At 45.8% G+C, this 25,541-nt stretch overlaps 2 protein-coding genes across 20 annotated transcripts in view; one reads left to right on the forward strand and one right to left on the reverse strand.

The window, feature by feature from the left end:
• Positions 1-2,187, forward strand: part of SPATS2L (spermatogenesis associated serine rich 2 like) — a 177,676-nt gene extending 175,489 nt beyond the window's left edge. For 11 of the 13 annotated variants that reach the window (XM_084780103.1, XM_084780107.1, XM_084780106.1 and 8 more), the window contains one exon: positions 1,310-2,187. In XM_084780103.1, the coding sequence (XP_084636229.1) occupies positions 1,310-1,705 (396 nt within the window). In that variant the 3' untranslated portion in view covers positions 1,706-2,187. The remainder of the gene's footprint in view (positions 1-1,309) is intronic. The other 2 variants (XM_084780101.1, XM_084780105.1) reach the window with 1 other exon arrangement.
• Positions 2,188-11,672: 9,485 nt separating this feature from the next.
• On the reverse strand, positions 11,673-25,519 carry KCTD18 (potassium channel tetramerization domain containing 18). Of its 7 annotated transcripts, none has more exons than XM_084778901.1 (8): positions 25,400-25,519; positions 24,812-25,051; positions 23,043-23,255; positions 21,692-21,903; positions 19,408-19,601; positions 18,232-18,326; positions 15,152-15,254; positions 11,673-13,256 (listed from the first exon to the last, which is right to left on the reverse strand). In XM_084778901.1, exons 3-8 carry the CDS (start codon positions 23,194-23,196, stop codon positions 12,764-12,766), a joined length of 1,251 nt encoding a protein of 416 aa, XP_084635027.1. In that variant the 5' UTR covers positions 23,197-23,255; positions 24,812-25,051; positions 25,400-25,519; the 3' UTR covers positions 11,673-12,763. The 7 variants fall into 7 exon arrangements, with proteins under 7 accessions (XP_084635027.1, XP_084635028.1, XP_084635030.1 ...); XM_084778902.1 differs by having other exon boundaries at positions 24,812-25,054; XM_084778904.1 differs by having other exon boundaries at positions 25,350-25,519.
• Between the last annotated feature and the right edge of the window lie 22 nt (positions 25,520-25,541).

Here is a 25,541-nt window from a genome sequence, read left to right on the forward strand (position 1 = left end):
TCTCAGTACGGGATGCAGCAGAGGAGGAGAAGCATTCAGACCACGGGATGTGGTCCTGCGTTGATACTTTTCACATAGGCCCTGGATCACTGGGTACTAGTGTATCCTAAGCCTGTACCATAGTGACAAGTGTACAAATCAAAACCCTTACAGATTTATAACTCACAATGATGTTTTAGCAATGAGAGGTTTGGTTTTTCAAAAAGATGTCTTTGCGTATCAATTACGTGCTTGGGAATATTATCAGGAGAGTGCGTGTAATGGGATGTTCCATCATTTTCTATGTGTGGACCTCAGGCAAGCCCTGTAAACTAAGGGTCCACATCTACACAGTGAGGGGACTAAGAACAACCACCTTCAAGGATGACCAGCGATGCAGGAGATGGTGTGTGGTGACACACTCCCTGAGTGCCAGCCCTCTGGAACCACTCAGTGGTGGCTGGTGACGTCAAGGACTCCTGGGGTCTTTTGCTTATAAAGAGATGACAACTCTGGCCTGTGGTTGGCCTTCTGTCCATCTCTTTGTGCCTTTGGCTGCTGACTTGTTGAAGGAATTGCTGTTCAGTAGGAGGCGTGGAGTTGATTAGCTTTCAATTACAAAGTGTTTTAGAAAAATTACCTCTGTGAACACAACACATTCACTCTTCGTTCCCCAAGGTCTATGAGATATACCTCGAAGTAATATTTCTGAACTGTAAGAATGGTTGTTTTGAAATAAAATAGGAAAGCTGTTTTGGAGCCGGGGAAAAAAAGCCACAGGCAGAATTTTACTTCTTCCTTCCTATATGAAATTAGAATTTAAACATAGACTGTACAGAATATTCAACTTAGAACTTTCCGTGGTAGACACCCGTCTATGTTCTGCCCTGAGTATATTTCATTTATTACATTTTAAGATTACAGGGTTTGAGCATACATTCATAGGGACTTTTTTGTTTGGTTTGGGTTTTTTAGCCTATTTTCTGATAGTTGGCTGCTAATGCTTCTTCTTCTTCTTCTTCTTCTTCTTCTTCTTCTTCTCCTCCTCCTCCTCCTCCTCCTCCTCCTCCTTCTTCTTCTTCTCTTTTCCTGCTCCTCTTCCTCCCTCTCCTCCTCTTCTATTTGAAGATTAATAATTTTCTTTCAGTTTCATTTACAAGGTTGTGGTTCTAGATCAAGAATTATATCAACTTGACCCATTTGCATATTGCCTTTTTCTACAGTGGTTTGAAAAACTTTATCTATGATTTAAGGGATAGGCTTTCCTGATGCCTGCTGGTATTTTCTGTGGTTTGTTGACTTCAGGCACTTACCTCATTTCTCTTTTTAGCAGAATGGGCCTTCTAACCAAAGACGAAGATTCAACCCACAGTATCACAATAGGCTAAATGGTCCAGCCAAGTCACAGGGTGGAGGGAATGAAGCTGATCCCGCGGTGAAAAACAACAACCGCCATGAACACAGAAGACAGCCACACAATGGCTTCCGTCCCAAAAACAAAGGTGGTGCCAAAAATCAAGAAGCCCCCTTGGGGACAAAGGTCCCAGAGGCCCCAACACATTCCGAAAAGGCCCGTCGAAGGCAGCATGCTGTAGACAACTCAGAGGCCAGGCCTTTCCGGGGTAGTGTTGGTAGGGTTTCACAGTGCAATCTTTGTCCCACGAGAATAGAAGTTTCTACAGAGGCCACTGTTCTCTCAGTCCCAGCCGTGACGTTGGTGGCCTGAGCTGGGAGGTTCCCTGCCCGAGGTGCTGACCCAATTCGCTGCCAAAAGAGAGCCAATCAGAATATACAAATCCTGTATGTGTGTGTCATTCTCTCGCAGTCATTTTTACCAGTTCTAATACTCTGCTCTAGCTTGCTTCATAACGCCTATGGCTTTGCTTGATCTCTTGTTGCTTCTCCTCATCAAGACTTTGCATTGTTTTAGCCAGGCAGTATTTACTCGTTGTTAGGAAAAATCTCCATGTGGCTAAAGATCAGAGGCTCCATGAGCAATGTATGTTGTAGCTGTGATGTCAATCCGTTTGGTCGTCTTTAGAGAGGTAATATTGAAACACGAAAATTCCCGATCAGACAAACGTGATCTGCTGAGGACACATGTGCTTTTGTAGAATCTAACATCTGGTGTTTTTCTGAAATATATATAAATATATATATAAACATATATTGCTTTATTTGAAACAAATTAAAATATGCTGCATTTGACCCCTGGCCTGTTCCTTTTGTTGACGCCTACCTTGCTGTTGAATGTTCTTTGTAGCGCTTTTGGAAAAAAAAAAAAGTTGGAGACTGGAAGTTCAGTGCTCAGCTCTGTAAAGGCCTGTCTCCTTTGAAATAAGAATTCTCAGAAAACAACAATGCTCCCTCGGTTTACCATACAGATAGGTACTACACACCCTAGTCATCTTGGATGCCACGTGGTAGTTGGAGACCTTATTCATAACAAAATGCACCTCAGCCAAAGTCCAAAGTTGAAACATGTCTTGGACCCATTTTGATCAGGATTCCTAACTCTTTTATCTTAATTCTGAGTTCTGCCCTCCACACTCTAAGGCTGTGTTCAGAATGATGACAATGCGCCGACCTCCTGAGTCTTTCAGTGGCTTCCGTGCGGGACAGAAGTCCCAACAAAGCTCTGGCATGCCATTACCCACAGTCATCCATGGGGTGAGCTAGTGAGTAGCATAAACTCCTTAGCATGTTAGCATAAACTAATCAGAGTCCACCCCTGACAATAATGGGGGGGGCGTAGAGGTGGCTCCCCAGAAGCACTGGCTACGTAGAGAAGAGCTATTGTGGCCTTGGGAAAGGGGAATGGGCATAGGGTACCTCCAAAGCTACGGAGCCCAGTTCCCCTATCTTTTGACTGCAGAGCTTCCTTTGCTGGCCACTTTCAAGTGCAAATGCACCTTTTGGACTCCAGATTTTTCTGGCAACCCAGGCTCGCTGTTCCTCATCCTCCAAACAGCTGAGCCTGCAAGCCGCACTAGCATCCGTTCTTCTTTTGCCAAGTGCAGGAGAATGTTTGCTCTCCCTGGAGCTTTCCGAGGTCCCTGAGTGCACCTAGAGATCTAATGGGAATTCAAAATGCCAAGTCACATCCCAGGAAGGAAGGACGAGGAACTCGTTCAAATAAGAAACGGTGAGTGCTTGGGACCACAGTCTTTGTTTACCACAGCCGAGGACCTGGATTTATGTATCTTACAAATCAGAAGGATTTTTTTTTTCCCACACAAGTTTCGTGTAGCAAGATTTTGCTCAGCCCCCTGAAAAATGTCAGTTGAAATGTGGCAACAGGAAAGATGGACGCGGATAGTTCCCGAAAGGGGAAAGAAAATGGGTGTGGCAGGTGGAGGATGCATCTGCTCCTCAGAGTTAGATCCAGCCACTCGGATCGTTTGTCCCACCCCTCAAGTTGCCCTGGTATTAAGAAAGCTGAGACACAGGGCTGGAGAGATTGCTCAATGGTTAGGGGCACGGACGCCCTCTCCTCTTCTGTCTGATGCCCTCCTCTGTCATGTAGCATACATGCAATACATATAAAATACATAAATAAATATTTTTTAAAGTGCCTACACATTCCTTTTTTTCTTTTTTCTTTTTCTTTTTTTTTGTTTTTGTTTTTGTTTTTTTTGTTTTGTTTTGTTTTTTCGAGACAGGGTTTCTCTGTGTAGCCTTGGCTGTCCTGGCATGGTGGCACATGCCTTTAATCCCAGCACTTGGGAGGCAGAGGCAGGTGGATCGCTGTGAGTTCGAGGCCAGCCTGGTCTACAAAGCGGGCCTACACATTCCTAAATGCACAGAAACACGCCCAGGTCACTGGAAAGAAGCAAAAGAAGGCTAAAATGTGTTCAGACCTGATCACAATTTTTTTTCCTAGATCTTTGCCTTAGACTCTGGCATGTGAGCATTTTTGAATTTGCATTTTAAAATGGTAACTAGATATTTTAGGCCAGTGTCAGATCTTTGAAATAAATACTCTATCACCTTTCTTTACCTCTGGTAGAACCATTTGTTTAATCCTAAGGATCTGGGTCATGTTCTTCCATTTTTCACCGTGTGTGTGCACGTGTGTGTGTGCACCTTTGCATTCAGATGCATGTGTGTATGTGGAGACCAGAGGACAAGCTCTGATATGTTCACCTTAGTTTTTTGTTTGTTTGTTTGTTTTTCTTTAAGATGGGGTCTCTCGATGGTCTGAGGCTCCCCTAATTAGGCTGTCTGGCTAGCTAGTGAATCCCAGGCATCCGCTGTGGCTGCCTCCCCAGCACGGGGATTGCCAGCTCCTGCCCAGCTCTGTATGCAGGTTATTGGTATCAAACTAAGGTCCTCTTGCTTAAATGGCAAACACTATCTACTGAGCCCAATTCTGCCAATCCAAGAGCTATGGACGCTAATGCCTCTATTTAACATACAGAAGTCAGAAGAATAGAGAATTCTCTGTAAAACATTTCTTTGAGAGAGGTCAGAACCGTTTAATACGCACAATGCATGCATAACTTCAGAACTCGCCTACCTTGCACCACGGCAATCTTCCATCAAGATTCTGAAATCCAAACTCCCCGGTGGGTTCTCAATTACAATCCAAACTTACACTTCACTGGAGAATCTGCGCACTCCCACTCTGTGGCCATGAGAATGTCCCCTGCACTCCGTGTGTTTAATCGCTGAGAATTCACTCTCGGTAAAGGCTCTATTTGGGGGAGAGGTTGGGGGTGCACAGGTAACACAAGGCCCAATTGAAAGCTCAGTTTACAGACCGACTCTGTTCCCATCAGAATCAGGGATCCTAATTAAACATGCTCAGAAGAGCTATATCAAATAAGCTTATGGGAAATGCTACCAGCTAAAAACTTTTGTTAAAGAGCTGAGAATTGTATTTGTTTTCCTCTAAGACTAGATTTGAACCTCAGTCTTGATTTAATCATGAGAAACAGAGGCTGAAGTCTCTATTTCCTTTCCTAGGCATTTTGTAGTGGCAGACAGGAGGCCAGGCTGGTCCCCATCTGGACAGGAGACAGAGATTCCTCACTGCCCTTGACACAGCACTGTCACCATCGTCAAACAACCACCACCCTTTACTCGTTGCCTGCATTGCTGGCTGGTTATGGTGCCCTCGTGTGTCTAGCAAGAGTAAACGTTTTTTGCTTCTCAGCAGACATTTTAGTGACAGCTCATGAACTAATGTAATGGGTTGTTCTTTCTCCCCTATTCAGAATAAAACTTAAAACTCAGGCATTAGAAGGCCATGACTCCAAATTGCCCCCAGGAAGCAATGGTACTGGTACAAAAACATCTCCCAACATATAAACTAACAAAAGAAACCATGATCATTCACTAACTGGTTAATATAGCTGAGTCTTCCTGAAAGTATTGAGCATCTTAGTTTTCCTAACGTTTGAGGAAAAGCAAGTGAAAAAGGATTGATAAGTCCTAGGGTTATTTAGCTAAGAATTTAAAGCACAATTTTAATACTATATTTACAAGACATTATAGGGGTGGGTTTTTTTTTTTCATCCTCTTGCTTTTCATAGCAAGTCTTTAGAAGTCCTAAGAAATATTTCTGTCTATAGTTTCTGAGACTCAGTTCCCATGCATGAGGGCTGATCAGCCACAGCCGGTGTTTGATCTCGTTGCCGTATGGGTAGAGGTGTGGGTCTGAACCTAGTCATTTTGCAGACTGCTTTTCCAGAATCCCCTTTATCTTAAGCCTGTCCCCTCCCACAGCCTTGAAGAACCCTGTGTGCTACCCCTAGGTTCAGATGTCACAGGAGAATTTGCCACACACAGCTTTCACAGAACAAAATTCTAAAGGAAACGTAAGGAAATGTATTTATGTGGACAATGTGCAGTAAATTTGTACACACAGAGAGAGAAGGTGGCGTGGGGGGGAATTCAGAACTAGGAGTGTGACAGTGCCCAAGAACTATAGAAAACTGTTCATTAAAAAAACACTTCTTGTCAGGGTTGGGGATTTAGCTCAGTGGTAGAGCACTTGCCTAGCAAGCGCAAGGCCCTGGGTTTAGTCCTCAGCTCTGGGGGTAAAAACAAAACAAAACAAAACACTTCTATGTCAAGAATAAAATAAACCATCCAATTTTAGACCTGAGATACTCAACTTTGGGTTAGATTTATGGCATGCTCGAACCACAGCCTGGAGCCCTAAACACTTCTCTGTTTCTCCTACACACAGGCCCAAAGGCCTACAAATCAGTCAGCTCTTTCTAGAGCGGCAACCGCATCATGTCTCGGCAGTCATCCTCTGTGTTTGTTGTTCTCTGTCACTCTAAGCGGCAACGTTGGAGAAGGCTTTGTTCCACTCACGATCTGAGGGTGCAGACCGTCATGACTAGGGCAGCGCGGCGGCGGCGGCAGCACGAGGCAGCTACAGTTAGGAAGCAGCAATGAATGCTGGGACACCCCATCTTAGTTTTTGTTAAGCAGATGCTTCGTCAGAAAATAAAGTTATTTCTGAAAGCAAGCATGGCTGTGACGGCACGCCCCTGCAGTCGTCCTAGAATTTAGAAAGTAGAGGCAAGAGAGGACCCGGAGTTCAAAGTCATCCTTAGGTACCCATCAAGTCTGAGACCACTCTGGGCTACACGAGACCCTTTTCAAAACAAATATGTATTTCTAACATTGCAGTAGCACCAGAAATGTTATCGGGAACTCAAAGCATAGAGTTAGTTCCTCATTGGAGTTCTTGAATCCCTGTTGGAGTCCGCCCTCTTAGTTCCTGAGACTGCCAGCTCCAGTGTCCTCTTACTCCTCCATACCCCCATAATAACGAGAGGCAGGTCTGTGCTCAGGCTGAGTCACCCAGCGAGAGCAGCGTCCTCAACTGGGGGTGGGGGGTGGGGGGGGGATGTAGCCCTGGCCACCTGAAGACGGCATCTGGAAAAGTCGGCAGATATGTCTGATCACATCATCAGAGCAAAGTACAGTCCCAGTGACCAGGAGCTATCTGGTCCAACATGCCAGCAACGCCACTGGGCTAGACCTAGCGGTGCTACATGCTGTGCGTTCCCCAAAACTATGAGTTCCCCAAACATGGCAGTACTGAGAGACGAGGGCTAAGGGGAAGCATTTTGTTTACAAGGGCTGCTCTGTGCACAGGAGGCTTCCCACTCAGTCTTGTTTTCTTACACCCTCCCACCCTCCTGCTTCCAAATATGCGATGGAGCAGTGAAAAGGCCTGTGCTGTGTGGAGGTTCCTTAATCTTAGACTTTGCAGCTTCAAGAGCTATGAGAAATCTTCTGTAGAGACAGAGTCTTGGGTCCTCTACTACAGTGGAAGTAAGAGCATACATGCTAGGGATGGAAAACCAGCCAGCAGACAGAAAGGCGACTCCACGGTACCTTGCCTGCACTCTCTACTGCCTCTAACTCACTTGTCTGCTGACCAACCTCCCTGGTCTAAATGTGTAACTTCTGATGCCCAGAAGCTGTCTGTGCTACTGACACTCAACCTGATTTCTCAAGTCTTCCAAAGGAAGAAATTAACTGGTGAGTTCTTGAAAGATCTGGAACTGAGCCAGAAGCGTCAACATTTTTAAGAAACCTTGACAGAAAGAAGCGACTTTTTGCCTTTTTCCAACTTGAGCAGGTATTGTTACCTTTTTCTTTCCATGACAATCCCTTTGCTTTTGAACCAAGTTTCTTTTCTAAGCTCTAGGCCTCCCAAATTCATACCCGGAGCTCAGCAGAATTTTAGTAAAATAATGAGGGCTTCGGGGTGGAAGAAGCCAGCGTAAAGTCTAAAAAGGAACCTTATAAAAATGAAAATCTGTTAAATAAACAAGTAGGGCAGAACCTTGACTGGCAGTTACTGTAAAATTCTATTTGTCTTAGCTACAGCCAACATCAGAAACCATCTAGCTAGCAAATATGAAATGTGTATGGGCTGTCTACAGCAACACACGCGAAAAGAGAAAAATTAGCTCCTCGCTAACAGTGTAAAGCATGTGTATTTCATGAAGCTGACAGGAGCGTAAGTGAAAATGCCTCCTCTGAGGCTGCCCCACCAGCCAACTTCTGTGAATATGTAATTCTGGAAACAGCTGGAAACCAATTTTTCACCCCCCTTTAGCTAGTCATGACGTTTCTTTTCTTGGTTGTACTACAGACTTGAAATCCTGGGCATCAATGCAGCATCAACAAAGTGTCACTCATCGGCTGCTGCTCACTGACTAGGGAGATGGCAACTTGTTGACACTTTTCAAGGGACAGTTTCCACAGAAAGGGGGGGGGGGGCGGTGTTCACCATAATTAAAAAGGAACTCACAGTACGTATGTGCACATCACTTGCTGGAGTAGAAGCTCCCTTCCTCATCACGTTTCACACTTTTCACTTAGTATTTAAGCAACATCAGACCAAGCGTGGATGAAGCTTGCTCAGAGGAGCTGAAGGTGTGACGACCACCTAAGATAACCTCCCATTGATAATGTTAAGCATCCTTCCTAGTGTGGAACAGTTCATTGTTCAGGCCTTTGCACATTCAAAACAGCTACGCCAAAAAGTTCCCTATAAATGACTTCTCCGGTGATGCTAAATATGCTTGTAAGCCAGTCCCTTCTTTAGAAATCAAGGCATAGGGTAATTGCACCACAGTTAACCACAAACACAGACTGAGTGGATAAACTCAAGCTTGCTCGCTAAGGAGGCAACCGGATCTGTGGGGAAAGGAAGACAGGCATAGATGACATGCTTAAGTAGATGTAATCCACTGCATATTTCCTCCCAAAGGTTGGGAAGCGCTGCCCACCCCCATACCCCCACTACCGGACTCCCACACCCCCACACCACCCCTACACCCTCACTACACCATCCCCCACCTCCCTGCTCCCACCCCCACACCCCCACACCACCCCCACACCACCCCCACACCACCCCCACACCCTCACTACCCCATCCCCCACCTCCCTGCTCCCACCCCCACACCCCCACTACCCCATCCCCACCTCCCTGCTCCCACCCCCACACCCCCACACAACCCCCACACCACCCCCACACCCTCACTACACCATCCCCCACCTCCCTGCTCCCACCCCCACACCCCCACACAACCCCCACACCACCCCCACACCCTCACTACCCCATCCCTCACCTCCCTGCTCCCACCCCCACACCCCCACACCCTCACTACCCCATCCCCCACCTCCCTGCTCCCACCCCCACACCCCCCACTACCCCATCCCCCACCTCCCTACTCTCATCCTCCCTCAACCTCCCCCCACCCCCCCCACTCATTGTGGCACTTTGGAGAGATCTCTGAACTACTGTGAATGACTTGACAAGTCCTATCAATAGGACAATGATTACTAATGGCAACGGATCCTTAGCACATTTTTTATTCTCCAGATGGCAGACACCTTCCAGGGTCAGAAATCATCAGCTACAGCACCCCTGAAGACCGTAAAGGTTCTAATCCATGGCCAGGGGCTGCCTCCAGCGGTGTGGAAATGTACAGCCGGCCTCCTGTGCACAGGACACCCACAACTGCAGAAGAGACCATTGAGGTCTCACAAGAGACCTACTAAAAAAAACCTCCCCACTCTTAAGCCAATTCCTAAGCTTTACACCTGTTTCTTCCCATTGGTTTGCTTTCTGCCTAACTGATTATACAGTAATCAGACTGCAGGGCTCAGATGACTGAACAGAGTCATTATTGTACACTATCAACTTTTTTCAACTTCATTTTCTTGATCTTTAAGAACTAGAAAAAGACTTCTTTGTTATGATGTTGTTCTGAACAAACCAACCAAACCAAAAAAAAAAAAAAAAGGCAGTAAATAAAGCATGTGACATACTTTGATATCTAGAATACATGGCCACACAACCAGAATAAATCCATTAGTAGGTCCCCCTGGGCTGCCTTCAGCTCTCCATTTCACAACTAACATGATTTGACCAGGACAAACTAGTTCTCAACAAAGATTACCTGTGTTGCATCTCTGGGCGTGGGGGGTCCCCAATAGAAGTGTTACATCTCTAAGGGGGCTTGGTATCCCGGCAGTCAGGAGCCACAGTATACCACAAAGTTACACCACACAACCAACTGACGCAGGAGGTTTATTGGGAGGAGAAATTCCAGGAGGACGGTTGCCTCTGCTCCGGCGAGAAGCAGCGGAGGACTGAGCAGAAGGGCTTATATAGGGTTTCTTGGGGGCGGAGCTTGCCAGGGCGGAGCTCTTCAAGGTGGGGATTGGTGGGATTTCAAGTCCAGAGCTTGGGCTCTTTACTATGTAGGGTGGAACTTGGCTGACTGCAGCTGGAGCAACTGGGTCCAAAGCCTGGCGGTTGAAGGTCCTCAGGGACACGGCCTGGCTTGGCATGCCTCCAGGTGATGGGCACATTTTTCTTATAATCTTAGTCACTGTAAAATTACTGTCTCCTGATCCAGACACAGAAACTACTTTTCAAACTATTTGTACAGCTTTCCTTTTCACCTTTTTTCCTTCTTCCTATGCAGGAAACACAGTCTTCTGGGCGTTATTCAGTCCCAGATAGAGTCTCAAGATAAAGAATGTTTTAAGGGGGCAAAAAGCAAATGTTTTTAGACATTTTTCCCACACACAAAAGACAAAAGCAACACCCAGGGAACTACACTCGAGTAATGCCCTCTAACACTCGAGTGTTCTGAGCGTGGCCTTACCGCTCATGTTCATGAAAGAACATCTACCACCCACCCCACCCCTGCCACCCAGGACCAGCTTCAAATGCATTCTTTTTTTTTTTTTTCTTTTTCTTTTTCTTTTTTTTTTCCTTTTTTTTCAAATGCATTCTTACACTTACTTACTTTTCAAATAGCGTATGTGGGGGGAGGGGGTTATCTACACCCCTCTGTGGACATTGAAGAACACCTTGTACAAGTTGGTTTTCTCCTTCCATCATCTGGGTTTATGGAAGGCCATGAGGCTTGGCAGTGGCAAGCGCCTTTACCTGCTGGGATGTCTCTCCCACCTCTTGGATGCATTCCCTGGCACTCTATCTAAGTGTAGTCTTACAAAGGCTAGTGTGCTGTGTGCAGTGACTGCCTCTAAATTACCTGATGTGCTGGGCGTGGCGCATGCCTTTAATCCCAGCACTCAGGAGGCAGAGGCAGGCAGATCGCTGCGAATACGAAGCCAGCCTGGTCTGGGATAGCCAAGGCTACACAGAGAAACCCTGTCTTTACAAACCAAAAATAAATAAATAAATAAATAAATAAATAAATAAATAAATAACCTAATGTAATAAAAGGAGCCCTTGGATGGAATTACCCATGATGGAGCTTCAAAAGTTTCCTTTCCAGATCATGTTAAAAAAAAAAAAAAAAAAGAAACATGCATCTTATGTGCATCAGCAAATTGTTCTTATATGACTTAGCAAGTCAAAATATCCTAGATCCTAACGCGTGGAATGTCTAAGAGCTCACTCCTCGTCAGTTTTCAGGCTGCCTGAGTTCTCTGCCACAGTACTGTTTTGAAGGTTTATATATTCCAGGCTGCCATTACAGATCTTCAATTAAAAACTTTTCTGCTCAGTTCAACCACCTTCTTAGAAAGGTGCCATATTTATTTGAAGTTGTTTTTATTCTTATCATCAAGATAAGAAAGGAACTGGAGACATGACTAGGAACCCTACATAAATTAGTAGGCTCTCAAAGTGTTACAGGGCTCCAAGTTTAATTAAGTAGTCACAGAAAAGGTCACCTTTTTGTGGAAATGTTTTATTTATTAAAAAGAAACACCATGAGTTTACCCGCCTCACTCTTCCAAAGCAATGCAACAGCAGTGTCCAATATCTGAATAAGAGCAGCCTGCTCTAGGAACCTACTTTTAAAAACACTGAAGCACAGTACATGGGAAGCAGAAATGTACAATCCAAATACCAAACATAATATGTAAGAGAAAGCACGCACAATTCAATGGTCATGAAAAAATAGATTAGTCAAAGTATCTTGTTTAAAAATATTAAATTCAAGTTATATGAAAATTGCATGCATAAAGCATAATGTATAATCAGAACTCTTCAATGGTCACTTCTAAGAACAAATTAAGCTGAGTTTAAAAGTTAAACTTATTTAACTTCTCTTTTTCAAAGTACTTCAAAACATCACTGTTCAAAGTAAAATACTGTATTTTAACCATTCCAAAAACCGTTCTACAGCTCCTACCACATGAACTCCCCTGTGAGATACAAAGACACAGCTGCTAACAGACGCAAGTAAGGTGCCAATCTTGGAAAGAAAATGGCCAAGTCAACTGAAAGTCAAAGTCTGATCTTTAATTACACTCTTCCCTTCACCATCACTTCTTCCCATGGTGTCTTTGGAGAGTAAGAAACTATGAGCAGCTTGTGGGTTCACACCCCGAGACCTCTCCTGGCTGCCATTGAGTGTGGCCAGCATGGGCAGCCTCTCCATCTACTGGGAGCACGTGCCCAGCCCTCGCTCCCGCCATTGGACGGCAGGAATAACATTACAACAGGGGCTGAGCGACTCTAACACTACCTGCAGAAAGGGGAGTCTTACTGCTTGGTTGCCTTGATGTCAATTAACCATTTCAATAAAGCTTAAAATTAGAAACTAGAAACCAAACTGCACATAGACAACCTTAGGAAAATGCAAAGTAAATACTAACCCCAACTACAGCCTCCCTCCTCTCCTCCACCTCCCGGGCATTCACTTTCCCTGTAATAACCCCAAAACCCTCACGGGCTTCCCTCTCTGCCACCAAGAACACTCTTGGGATCAGCATGCTGGAAGCTGAGGGACACACAGGCAGTCTCCAGTCCACTCTATCCCCCAGGCTGGTCTTTCCTGTTCTCAGTCTGCACACCCAAAGTGCTGGAAGCCTCTGGAGAAGACAGCTGGCGGGAGCAGGGCTGGCTCCGGGCTGAGGGGGTGGGCAGGGAAGGCCCCACACACAGCGGAGTCCGCCTCAGCTTGATCACTCGGTGCGGAGGAGACTTCTTGTCAGAGAGGAGCACCTTAGTGGGAGGTGGCTGTGCGCAGTGGTTTTCTGCACTCTGGGTGTCAGAGGAAGGCAGAGCACACCCAGACACCCCTGTGGCTGCAGAGCACGGGGCTGCCCTCCCGCAGCTGCTTCCTTTAGAGCAGTTGACTGCAGCCTGAGAGGAGATCTGGGCAGCACTGGCCGGTGACACTCTGACTGAAGCAGAATTCTTGACTTTAATCTGGGTGCTTGTGGAAGGGCCCAGGAATCTGACAGGTTTAGGAGCAGCCTTGCAGCTCACATCTTCATCGTCTTCACCGAGGGCCATCAGCCGCCTGGAAACACAATCGCGTTCTGCTTCAGCACTTACACTTTTGGTAACCGATAAAAAAAGGTCTCCCAAGTTCGCATTCAGGCTTAACACAAAGAGGCAGTATGTTTATAGATAGCGTTCTAAGTAGCAACTCACCTCAGCTCTCCCTGGCCCCACCAAGGTCAGCTCTGACGTAGCAAGTCTACTAAAGACTGTTACAGTTGCTTTACACACTGAACCTTAAAATCCCACACAGTTCAGCAAGGGAGCGTCTGAGGGGCTGAGAGAGAGCTAGCCTGCATACCTCTCTCTCCCCAAGAGCTCGGCTGTGGTGCACATGGTGATCAAGAAGACTCACTGCTTTCTCCAAAGAACTGCAGAAAGGGAGAGCCACAGCCAAAGAAATGCTACCCTCCAACTCGGGCTTTACAAGCCACACTGCCCTAGAGAGGGCTGCAGCCTCAGCAGAGGTGCCTGTGTAACTGCTACAGCTGTGTTTGCCAGTCACTGTTGTCCACAAGACACATTTCGGGGAGACTGCTAGAACAGCCACGCCCATGTTAAGGATAGTCAGCTCTGAAGCTGAGAAGTATTGAACAAACCATTCAGAGTCCTGAATTGAGCTGACGATTCACTATAAAGAGCCTAGAGGGAAATCATGGCCAAAACTGACCTGAACTGCAGAAGTCCTGCCTGCTCCACCCTGATTGTCCACCCACTCCAGTCCCAGGACGCTCCTGAACACACATGGAGCAGCGAGCCTCCCAGTGCACCCGGTCTCCACAGAACTAGAAACAGCTGCACATGGGGACACCTGTCCTGGGACACAGACTCATGGTCTCACTTTATGAAATCTTCCATACCTAGCAAAGAATGATAATGTAATATACTCAATTTTAAAACATTACTCATCTTAATTATATATCGCTCTCGTTATCTTGTCTGTGCATAAAAACTGATGCTTCCCAGAATCCCAGAGAAAAGATCACTGACGTCACCATCAGCCATTCCTGCTTGGTTTCCTGTCTGTGTGTTCACTAGACTCTACCACAAAGACTCCCTACCTTGGTACAATCACTATTTCAGTAAAATAATTCTTTATTTGGGGGAGGCGGCCAGTAGGGTAAGTGCCAGTGCCCCTCCCTACAGAGCATAAGCAAAAGCTTCAAGCCTTGCTAAGTATTTCAGGGAGGGGGAGTATTAAAAAAAAAAAAAAAAACTTCACAGTTGAGAGCCAGTGCTTGAGACTCAGCGTTTGCTGCTGCTTCAAATGACAGAATAATGACAATACAATGTCTTTGAATAAATAAATTGTTTTGCAAAGACATGTTTACTAAAAACAACCTTTGAACAACCCAGAGTGCAAAAGCAGGAAAGCAGGTTGGAATTGCAATTATGAATCAAAATACAGAACAAGTGATTGAGGAACAAAAATACCTGCCTGATGCTAATGATAAAATTGGGACATTAGAAAAGAAATACAAGTTTACAGCCACATAAGACATAGCTGAACACACAGCCATGGAGTAAATTAAGTGAAGATGTATTTGTGCCAACAGGAAGCCACAGGAAAGTTTAGGTCGTAAAGCTTAAGTCAATTTTTTAACTGCTGCCAACAAAGCCTGGAATCTCACTTCTGTGGGAGAAAACGCCTAGCACAGCGCTCCAGAGTGCACGGCTGTCCTTCCAGCCGCTCTCCTGATGGAAGCACGCTCCACACCCAGTCAGAGTACAATCCCTACTTTTCCACAGGTTTGCTACCTGTTTTTGTGTGAGGTCAGTGTTTTTATGTTAATGTATATTCATGTAGGTGATTAATAAGTGTAGTATAGTCAAGAGTTAGTGTTAATTTCCCCTTCATGATGGTGACAAAAATATCATCTACAGATTTTTTAAAAATACATAATCACAGATAACCTCTTTCGAATTGGGTCCATATGACGCAGACTTCCATGTAAAGGCCGTTCTTCCAACGTCCAGCACTCTATCAGCTCATGAGGCACACGCCAGTAGCTTACACCTTGAAGATAAAGAGAATTAAGAGAGCTAAACAATCAGCCATCTAAGACTGGCCAGATGTTGTCTATAGCTTGCCCCCTCTCCGGTGACAAGCAGACATGTGAACAGTAGAAACAGGAAGTGCTTCCCAGAGGATCCAGGACAGCAGAGTGACACAGTTCATGGGCTGGGTCCAAGAAGAGCTGGCTTCCAACCAAGGCTCTATGGCTGACTGGCTGAGAAAACGGCTCAACCGCATGCTCAAGTGAGTGAATGTACGCAGCTAAAGGCACAGGCTCTGACCCTGCACCTGGACCCCACTGTCACTCATCAGTGTGACCTTGGGAAAGTTATTTTCTCCTCCTAAAGTTCGATTTCCTCAGTGAAACACTACTCATCACAGTATGTACCCCACATGACTGCTGTGATAGACCAAAAACGGATAAATACGTTAATAAACATGAAATGCTAGAACACGCCAGGCGCCCTGAGAGCCTCTGGGGCTTCACAGACAGCCGCAGTGCTGGCCCAAGCGTACAGGGTGTGTACAGTGCTGGCCATGCCTCTGCTCTGCCTGCTGCACTGGGCTACTGTGACCATCAAATCAGGTGTATCTGTAAATCACCGTGGAAACCACTGTCACCAGCTATGGCTGGGGGGTCAGCAGCACCTGCTGCTCTTGAAGGAGACTGCAGCCAGTCTGCACCCATGTCAGGCGGCTCACAGACGCCTGCAACTCCAGCGCTAAGGCAATCGAACAACAGTTTCTGGTCTCTGCAGGTACCTGCGTACATGTGGGCACGCACACACAAAAATTTTTTGTAAATCCTTAAAAAAAGAATAACATGATCTAATAATAAACAAGCCAAGATTTTAGCTGAATTCATTCTACTTTTTAAATCTGATACACTTCTGATTCAAAGTTTAAAAATGTATCCCTATGCACCTGAAAGGTACTACACTAGTGAAAGAAGCGGGACACAAAAGGTCACCTATTTTATGACCCCATTTAGATGGAACACACAGGACAGGTAGACACTGAGACAGAAAGGACTGGGGTGAGGAGGGGCTGCAGGAGAACACGGGGGAGAGCACTGGGGTTCTCTCTGAGATGATGGCCATGTGCTGGAACTGGACGCTGGTGGCCGCTAAGCAGAGCGCACGCAACAGGCGCCACTGACGCGCACACACTTCAAACCAGCTCGGTCCACATCATCTGACTTCACTTCAGTCAAAAACTCATAAAAAATTATACACAGACACGCACACTCAAATAATAATCTTCAATAAGAAAAATTTAACAGCAATAGCCTTTAAGTCTCTACAATGACATCAGTGTCTTTTTTAATCATTAAAGTTCTAGTTAAACATGACTACCTGAGTAGACTGGACATATAAAATTTACAATATAACAGATAAATCCAATACTCAAAAACTCAGTGACTCTCAGTAAGGTCAACATTCTGGAACTATTTGACCACTATCCCTAAAGTTGTATATTCGATTACAAAAGTATACCTAAACCTAGTCCATGAAGTTTGCCTGATTTTTTTCAGGTTAAATTTATGGTAAAATTTCCTTTTTGTGTCTAGTTTCTTTAATGTGCTATGTCAAGATTTACCCACACTGACATATTGATAAACATATGCATATGCGTGCGTGTGTGTGTGTGTGTATGTGTGTGCGCGCGCGCACCGTGTGCTTGCACGCCTTACTGCCAAGTACTACTCCTCGTGTAGACGTGTCACTGCAGTTTGTTGAAGCAACTCCTTTCGCCTCTGCTGTTCTGGAGCAGCTGACTGCTCCACAGTGCAGCCAACTGGCCTTGAGTTGGGCACCATCCTGCCTCTCCGCCCTGTGCTGGGATTACCGGCTGGAGTTATCATGCTCAACTGTTGCCTTTTCTTTCCAACCTATAAACACTTCACATTTACTGTACATAACCTAGAAAGTCTAGAAACGATAGATAAAAATCAAGGGCTGGAGACATAGCTCACTTGGAGATCCCCAGAGCCAAGCCCAAAAACAGAAAATCAAACTCATTCCTAAACCAAAAATCAGGAATGATAATTCAGGATGCATCAGTTCATTTTAATTCCAATATTTTTGGTTTCAAAGAGGCTAGCTATAGACCAGGTTTCTCTAGAACTCACTACATAGGCCAGGCTAGCCTTTAACTCAATGAGCCTCTTGCCCCAGCCTCCTAAGTGCTGAAAGTACAGGAGCAGCCACCATATCCAACCAATTCTAGTCTTTTCCATTGTAGTCCTTTCTCTTTTAACACTGATTTTATTCTGTATGTGTGTGGACAGAGACATGGCAGAGTCTATGTTGGCGGTCAGAGGACAAGTTGGAAGGGGTCAGTTCTGTCCTTCCACCATGTGGCTTCCAGGAATTACACTTGGTCATCTGGCCTGGTGACCAGCACCTGCTCCTGCTCCGCCCCTCAGCAGCGTCCTTTTCTTCCATCTCCTGCTCGGTACAGAAGCACACTTCCTAGAGCATTGCCAGCTACACAGTAGGGCGAAACAGACTCTTACCTGTTAAGTACACATAGCTAAGAGAACCATGCTTGAAGTCCCTGAATCATAAATAAATAGTACATAAATAAACACAGCAACTCATGAAAACTGCCTCAGTCATCACCTCATGGTGACAGACTGCTGTCACTGCTGCTAAAACATACACTCCTAGAAAGAGGGGGCGGATGAAGGGGCAGAGAGGGACAAAACAAGGGATGTGGAGAAAGGAAGAGAGATGCCCATTTACACTTAGTATTATTAAGGAAAAGTGGGCTGAGGACTGATTGCATGGTGAGGCAAGCCTACAATCCCAGCGGGATTGTATATGAGGCAGGAGAAGGAGGACTGGCCCAAATCCCAGGCCAGCTACACGGCAAGCTCCAGTCCAACCTGAGCTACAGCAGACGACCTCGTCTCACACACTAAAGGGGGGAGGGTGTCCACCTGTGTCCATGAAATGAAAGGTTTGCACTGTACCTTTTCCTTCCCAAGCATCAAAGGCATCCATCATTTTCTTCAACTCGGCTACAGAGTAATAGCTCCAAATGTACTGAACATTATTCCCCGCCTCTCTAGAAACATTGCAAAAATGTAATGAAAATCTACTATTTATATGTGAATGTGTCTATGTATATCCAGCTAACACACACTCAGTAAATACTTGATAATGAAGGAGAAAATACCTCAGACCAAGTTGTTCCTCTATGACTCACAAACCACATCACACTTTAAGTTAAACTTGGTCTCCTTTCAATAGTAGTATTTGTCAATTCCACAACATGAAGATATATCAATATTTTTTTAAATGTTAAAGCATTTCTATATAGCTGGGCATAGTGACGCATACCTTTAATGCCAGGACTTGGGAGGCAGAGGCAGGCAGATATGAGTTCTAGGCCACCCAAGACTATATAGTGAGACTTTGTCTCAAAAAACAAACAAACAAAACTAACAAAACAATGCCAGCTAACTCTAGTTAGGAAAGATCCTGCTCTGATGACATTTTCCTATCATCATACCAGGGGCTTGGATGTCTTTTGTAGATTATCGTCTATAAAGTTTTCAGAAATGACAATACTTCCAGTCACCTGAAAAGCAAGACTATGTGGGTGTGGGTCTTGCCTAGTATATGCCCCACACTTCAGTCTCCCACAGAATAAATGGAAGACAGAAACGTGCTAAGTGACTTGACCAGTACAGGTAAGTTTACAGAAACATCGTAAGAGGACAAGCTTTTAGAATTTAACATGCTACATCACAGAAGCCCAAATCTGAAAGCAGCTGGGAACAACAGTCGGGCCCGGGTCACTCAGTGGGCCTGGTGACTCTAGGTTGGTACCCCACACTGTGGTCTGGGGGAGATACCAGGCAGGTGGCTCTTCTTCCTTTTAGCACATAAGGGCTTGAGGCTCCCACACTGAGAACCACTGTTCCTCATTCTGCAAAAGGCCCAGAGCTAAGGTCTCTGTGCAAAGGTCTTAGCACTCACCTGCTCCCGAGGCAGCCCTGCCACAGCACAGGGCTCTGTCCCCTGAGCCTCGCCCGCAGCCTCTCACAGTCCAGCACAGTATTTCACTCAATAACAGTTCCTTAAACTGTTAGGAGATACCGCGCCTTTGTTTTGCTCTTCTTCACACTGAGTTTTGAACGTACCTTTTGAAAATGCTTTTACTGTGAATCCTTCCTCCCAGCTGCTTGTCAATGGCATCCGTCCCGTCCGCTCTGGTGGCGTAGACACCAATAATGCTGCTCTCACAGCTCGCACCCGATGTGTTAAGATAGTGGAGAACCCACACCGTTGGTTTATTGCAAACTAAGCCATAGGAACCGCAGAAGTCTGCTAAAGCCTAAAGCAAACACATACATAGAAACCTAGATTTAATTATCAAGTTAAACGATATGTGTGCTAAATTACTTTCATTCACAGCTAAAATTTGAGCTGGTCACAAGGAAAAATTTTTAAGAATCATGAATTTTAATTTAGTTTATAAACATAAATGTAATAAATTAATTGGAGGGAGGCTCTTCCTTTACAAAACAACAAAAAGAAAACTAACAAAAAACCTCAACAACTCTTCATTTAGAGAGAATACTTTTCCAAACAGAATTTCTCTCTTATCCCTTCTTCTCACTTGCCATCATCACTTTTAATTTTATAATCTTCATATAATAACTAAAGGTAGATCTTCTCTTTCCTCAGAATATTTTCTCAAACTTCTCACTCAACCTCCATTTCTTCTATTAGGTGGCTCCACAGCCAGTCCTTACGTTTAATTCCAAACTATGAATTAATCAAATGACCGTGCTCTCCTATAGGGCAGGGTGGCCATGGTGCGGCCCAGCTAGCGTCGCAACTCATCTGGCATCTCCACACTTAGGTCGTTTGTTAGCTCGCACAGTAAGCACCCACTACCTGCCGGGCACTCAGGTCCTGCAGCTGTGACAGTGAACAAGAGAAGAGGCCCAATACTCTGCATTCAGAGCTAATGCAGAAGGCAGACACACTAGCTGTCTATCAGCACAGCACGTAGCAAGTCCAGCTGTGACAACACAAGGGGCCCACAGCAGGGGCTCCTCCCCTGGGAGGAATGGTGCTGCTGTTCCAAACGCCCTCAGGACAAGCATCTCTGTCTGCTCTGTCCACTGACAGGTCCTGGTGTCTTGGAGAGCAGTAATGAAGCCAGGGCCTCACATGTCTTGCACTTCCATTTAATATTCTAAATAACTGCTCTACTGATCTTTAACATTGTGTGACCTGTAAGAATTCCAAACTACACTATAAACTGTTACAGGGTGAGGACCGGGCTGCATTTCTTGATGCTCCACACACCGTTTACAGTGCCATACAAACCACAACTGAAATGAGCTTCCGCTGGCTGCTGGAACCAGTGCAGCCACACTTCATCCGTCTTTACTGTGGCCTGGAGCCACAGGCTACAGCGCTGGCACTCAGGAGCCGAGCACTAGCCCCTACTCCTCCAGCGATGCCTTAGCTGCAGTCTGCCGTCGGGGAAGGAGCCTCGTCAGGACTACCACTTGGCAATCAAATGTCTGAAATGTGAGTAGCAGAGCCCGACACCCATGCAAAGGCCTAAAAGGGATTTTGTGCTGCCTCCTAATAACCAACCATCCATTGGTTTGCTTTCTGAACTGACAGCCAACTAACTCTAAAGCTCCAATCAACTCTTATCAATTTTCAGGATCAAAACAACTACCTACAGAAATAATTTTCCTATGTGCTAAATACCAACTAATACAATATCCGTTAATAGGGCATAAATAACAAAGCTTTTCACGTCATGTAAAGATCTTTTAAATGTGATATAAAATAGAAATGTCTTTTTAAAATGCTTTCTGATCTCAAAGTGAACTCACCATGTCTTAACTTGGCAAACTGCTATTCTCACTAAATCAGTAAGAGGTTATTACTTAGCATAAAACATAAAACAAGTTATCTTGGTAAACAAATTACCCTTACACCCTCATTAATGATAATATTTCTCTAATTTAAAAACGTACTATGGAATCCAAGTATATGTCTTTAATCCCAGCACTCTGAAAGCAGAGGCAGGTGGATTTCTGTGAGTTCAAGGCCAATCTGGTCTACATAGCCAGCTCCAGGCCAGCCACAGCTATATAGTAAGACCTTGTCTCAAAACAAAAACAAATTCAGAAGAAAAGTTCTACTAAAAAGAATCAAAAAGCGTTACATCTTCAGTGAGGTAGATAAGCTTAATTAAATCTTTTTCTTAAAATTAATTTCGGCCTTTAAGAATGAGTATAAGTGATTAAGAAACGCGTTAAAAACTGATTACAAACTGCCTTATGCTTGGTGTATGTGACATCATACGCTATGCAAAATATCATATTTGCAACAATAACATATTGCTTTGTGCATAATAAATATGTATTTTAAAACTTGAGAAAATGTCAAGACCTTTTTAAGTTCTATATTTGACCTTAAAGAATATGTCTCCATCTCATTGGCCAAGTGGTCAGACAGGCTGTACGGGTAAGGGATGCCAAAGTAGTCAGCCTCTTCCTGCAGGGCCACTCGCGTCTGCTCGTCTGAGGGCATCTGCACCTCCCCGTGGAGATAGTCCAAAATGTATTTGAACAGATGTCCATCTCGGTCAATAATACACGCCCCTAGAAAACAGTTCCAAAACAGTTGTGCAGATTCATAGGATGATTCATAAGAGGTCAAAGTAGGTCTTCACAGCCGTGTGTCTTAGTGGGGGAACCTGTATTCTCAGCCCCACACAGTAAAATGTGCTCCACTTGGCTTTTCAGATGCCATCACTATCATCCCAGTATAGTGAACTGAAAAAGCTCAGTAAGGAAAGATACTTAGCCCTCAGCACAGCTGGGCCAGGACGGCATGTGTGGTTCCACTAACCCCTGACCTCAGCACAGCTGGGCCAGGACGGCATGTGTGGTTCCCTTATCTCTGACCTCAGCATGGCTGGACCAGGACAGCATGTGTGGTTCACAGCACAAGAGTATTTGGGCTTCTTCCTAAGCCTACTGTTTGAATGTCAGCCCCAACACATGTCTGAGATCTCTAGCGCTAGGTGTGTGCTATAGCTGGAAGTGGGCTAATCCCTTTGGAGTGTGAGAATATACACTTAAAAAAAAGAAGAACTGCTGTTGGAGTGGTAACACAGTCCCATAGTTCCAGCACGCAGGTAAGAGCAGGAGGGCTGCTGTGAGTTCTAAAGCCAGCCTGGGCAACACTGTGGGGTCCTACCCCAAAAACAAAATTTTGAAAGTCCTTTTTAAGAACAGGAAATGTATGCCGGCATTGCATATGATGAAAGAGTTTTATTACGACACCGTAGCACAACTAAGCAGAATGAGGCTTTGGTATGATGGTTGGTAGCCCAAGCCTCACTCCAGCGCCCTCTGTCTTTCCTGCAGCAATGCACACTCATCTTCTCTCTCTCGGTGTCTAGAAGAGCAGCATTAGGAAACAAAACCAGAGCACAGAATGGAATCAGCCTCAACACCATCATCCATAAGGTCACATGAAAGCAAAGACTTTCAAAGGGCAGTGAATCCCCATAATAGGTCACGGTTTGGCCTTTAGAGCATCCCACTTCTTTGTCTACTTTTAAAACAGTCACGACAAATTTTAGAAACCGGTATTTAATTTCTCTATGTACCTAATGAGCTCAGTAATTAGTAGGCTAATACATTCCAACACAATTAAGAAAATCAAAAGGAATGTAAAACAGGCCCCCACGTGAATGAAACTCACACTCGTGCTCCAGACTTTGCACACTCACCGGACTCGTCTGTCTTTAGAGGGAAACGGCCACTGAACATGGCCGCCAGCATGGAGGTCTTGAAGCGACACAGGGACTCCCGCCGCGCCGTGTAAATGCAGCCGCCCACGTTCAGCCGAAGAATATCCAGCACTTCTGCCTCGGGGCCTGCCATCGCTCCCTCAGGTCACCTTACGCCTTCGGGAACTTCCAAACAACCATAGTCCCAGAACTCTGGAAAAGCAAGACAAAAACCACTGACCTTGATGAAAACAAATGGATAAGACAGATACATTTTAATATCATTTAAATAGATTCTATTTCATGTGATATGAAAGACCTCTGAGATATGCTGAGTTGGGGGAATCTGTGTCTGAAGATTTGTAAGTATCCAGTAATTGTAAGTCACAGCTGATAAAAATGACTGTTTAAAGAATTATGCGGGATAATGCATGGCCGGGCACGCACCTGTAAGGCAAAGGCAAGCCATGCCTGTGCCCCTTGGCACGCCGGTGTTTTCAACAAGCCTAAAGGAACCATCTAGACCGCAGAGATCCGTGTGGAACACGGGGAGCTGCAGAGATTTCCCACTTAGGATCTCTGGGTTCTTGGGTAAATTGCTTGTCTTCATTTTCTTGCTTCCTTATCTATAAAATGGAGGCGGCAGTGGTCTAAAGATCTCCGGGGAATTAAGGAAACCCATGCAAATAGTGCACGCTGCACAGACTAAATATACAGAAAATGACCAACTGTACATGATCATACAAAATTCCCCTTAAGGTATACACTGAGGAACTTAAAATTACCTTTGGAGATTAAAGAAACGAAGTAAAAACTGGGAATAACTTAAGTTGTAGTTAATTATATAAATACAGAATTCTATTTATATCAAGGGCTAGAGAAAGCAGGCCATGTGGTTAAGAGCCCGTGGCTTTTCTCATGAAAGACCCAGGTTCAATTCCCAGTACCATATGGCTCACAACAGTCTTGTCACTTCAGTTCCAAGTGATCTGATGCCCCCTTCTGGCCTCTGTGGGCACTGCATGTATACCGCACACAGACACACAGGCAGGCCAAACACCCATAGGCACAAAAATAAATCAAATGTCCCCAGTGAAGTCTATGTATACAGGTAGCCAGATTGTTCTAGATCTACAGATGACACCCTGTCAGTGGTCCGGCTCTTGGACCTTCACCAGAGGCACCAACTTCACCATATGCCAGTAAAATGGGAGGGGACCACTAGAATCCGAGGAAGGCCGACAGACAAAATCCATCAGCAACCCAACAAGGTTCAGGCCTCCCGAACCAATTACTGGTGTGACCCCTTTCAGCCTTAAAGACCTGGAGGCAGCACTCCCATCAAGCAAGAGGCACAGGGCCAAACAGGTTCACAGAGTTTGCAATCACCTGCTCCCTAGGAGGCTACTTTTCCATGCTCCCAGAAAAGCCTTGTTTCTTACAAGACCTTTCTGTGCAAAGTTGGAATCCTTGCACAAACTCTTACTCAGGTTTTAACACACATGTGTTTACTCTCTATTTTTTCTTTCTTTCTTTCTTTCTTTTTTTTTCTTTGCCCATACACCACAGAAAAGCCAGGGCAGTGTCATTCTCGCTAACTCCCATTTACTGAATGCTTACTGTGTACGAGACACTGTGTAAGGACACTCAACAGACATTTTTTTTAATCATACAAGAATTACTGTCCCCGCTGACACATGGGAACACGGGGGGGGGGGGGGAAGGGGGAGGGGAATTCACTGGTGTGTGCGGTGTCCACACAGACTTGCCTGTTAGTAAGCGGTGGAGCCAATCAGAATCCAGGGCGGCCAGGTGACCCTCCCTCTAGGATGCGCCCACACACCATCCCTTTAGCACGGTTCCACCTCTAGGGCTCCTAACTTAGGTCCTTCGCTCACTCTCAGCTGCCATGTGGGGACCACAGCCCAAGGCCAGCCTCCTGTGATGCTCTCCTCGGATGCAGCCACTGCGGCCTCTGTTGTGTGAAGGTAAGGTTCCCGCACGACTGTCTGCTAAAAAGGTCCAGACTCAGAGAAGGGTCTGACTCAGAAAGTCTGAGCGGCGGGCAGGGTTGGGCGCGCCCGCTCCACTTTAAGTAACACAGCTCAAGCGGCTCACGCCCCTCCGCCTCACCGGAACAAACCCAGGAAGGGTGGGGATCTTAAGGCCCCGCCCGGGTCTCCCTGGACCAGCGGACCCCAATTCGGTCCACACGGACCTGGAGGCGCCCGTGTCATCCGAGAGGCCGGCCGGGGCCTCCCTCGAGACGCGCCCCCCCAACCCAAGGCTTCAGGGCCCGCCACCCACCCGGCGTCCGGTTCCTCCACCGACGGGCGGAGCGGCGACCGCCTACTGACCTCGGCCACCAGGCCCTCGGCGCAGCCGCCCGACGCCGCGGGACCGGACGCGGAAGTGCCGTCGCCCACACCGACGCTCCACGACTGGTGGGAACGCAGCAACCCCGCGTCGCCCCCGTGCGGCCCCGACGCGCAGCTCGCC

The sequence above is a fragment of the Acomys minous genome, assembly GCF_964271855.1.
Source record: "Acomys minous genome assembly, chromosome: 4".
NCBI lineage: Eukaryota > Metazoa > Chordata > Mammalia > Rodentia > Muridae > Acomys > Acomys minous.

Excerpts from the sequence above, each read along its gene's own strand:
- KCTD18 (XM_084778905.1), bottom strand. The coding sequence starts at position 23,196 with ATGGCAGGCCCCGAGGCAGAAGTGCTGGATATTCTTCGGCTGAACGTG. Across the intron at positions 21,904-23,042 it reads TCTAAAGACAGACGAGTCCG|GGGCGTGTATTATTGACCGA; the intron begins GTGAGTGTGCAA and ends ACTGTTTTCTAG. Across the intron at positions 15,255-18,231 it reads TGATGCTTGGGAAGGAAAAG|GTGTAAGCTACTGGCGTGTG; the intron begins GTACAGTGCAAA and ends TTTATCTTCAAG.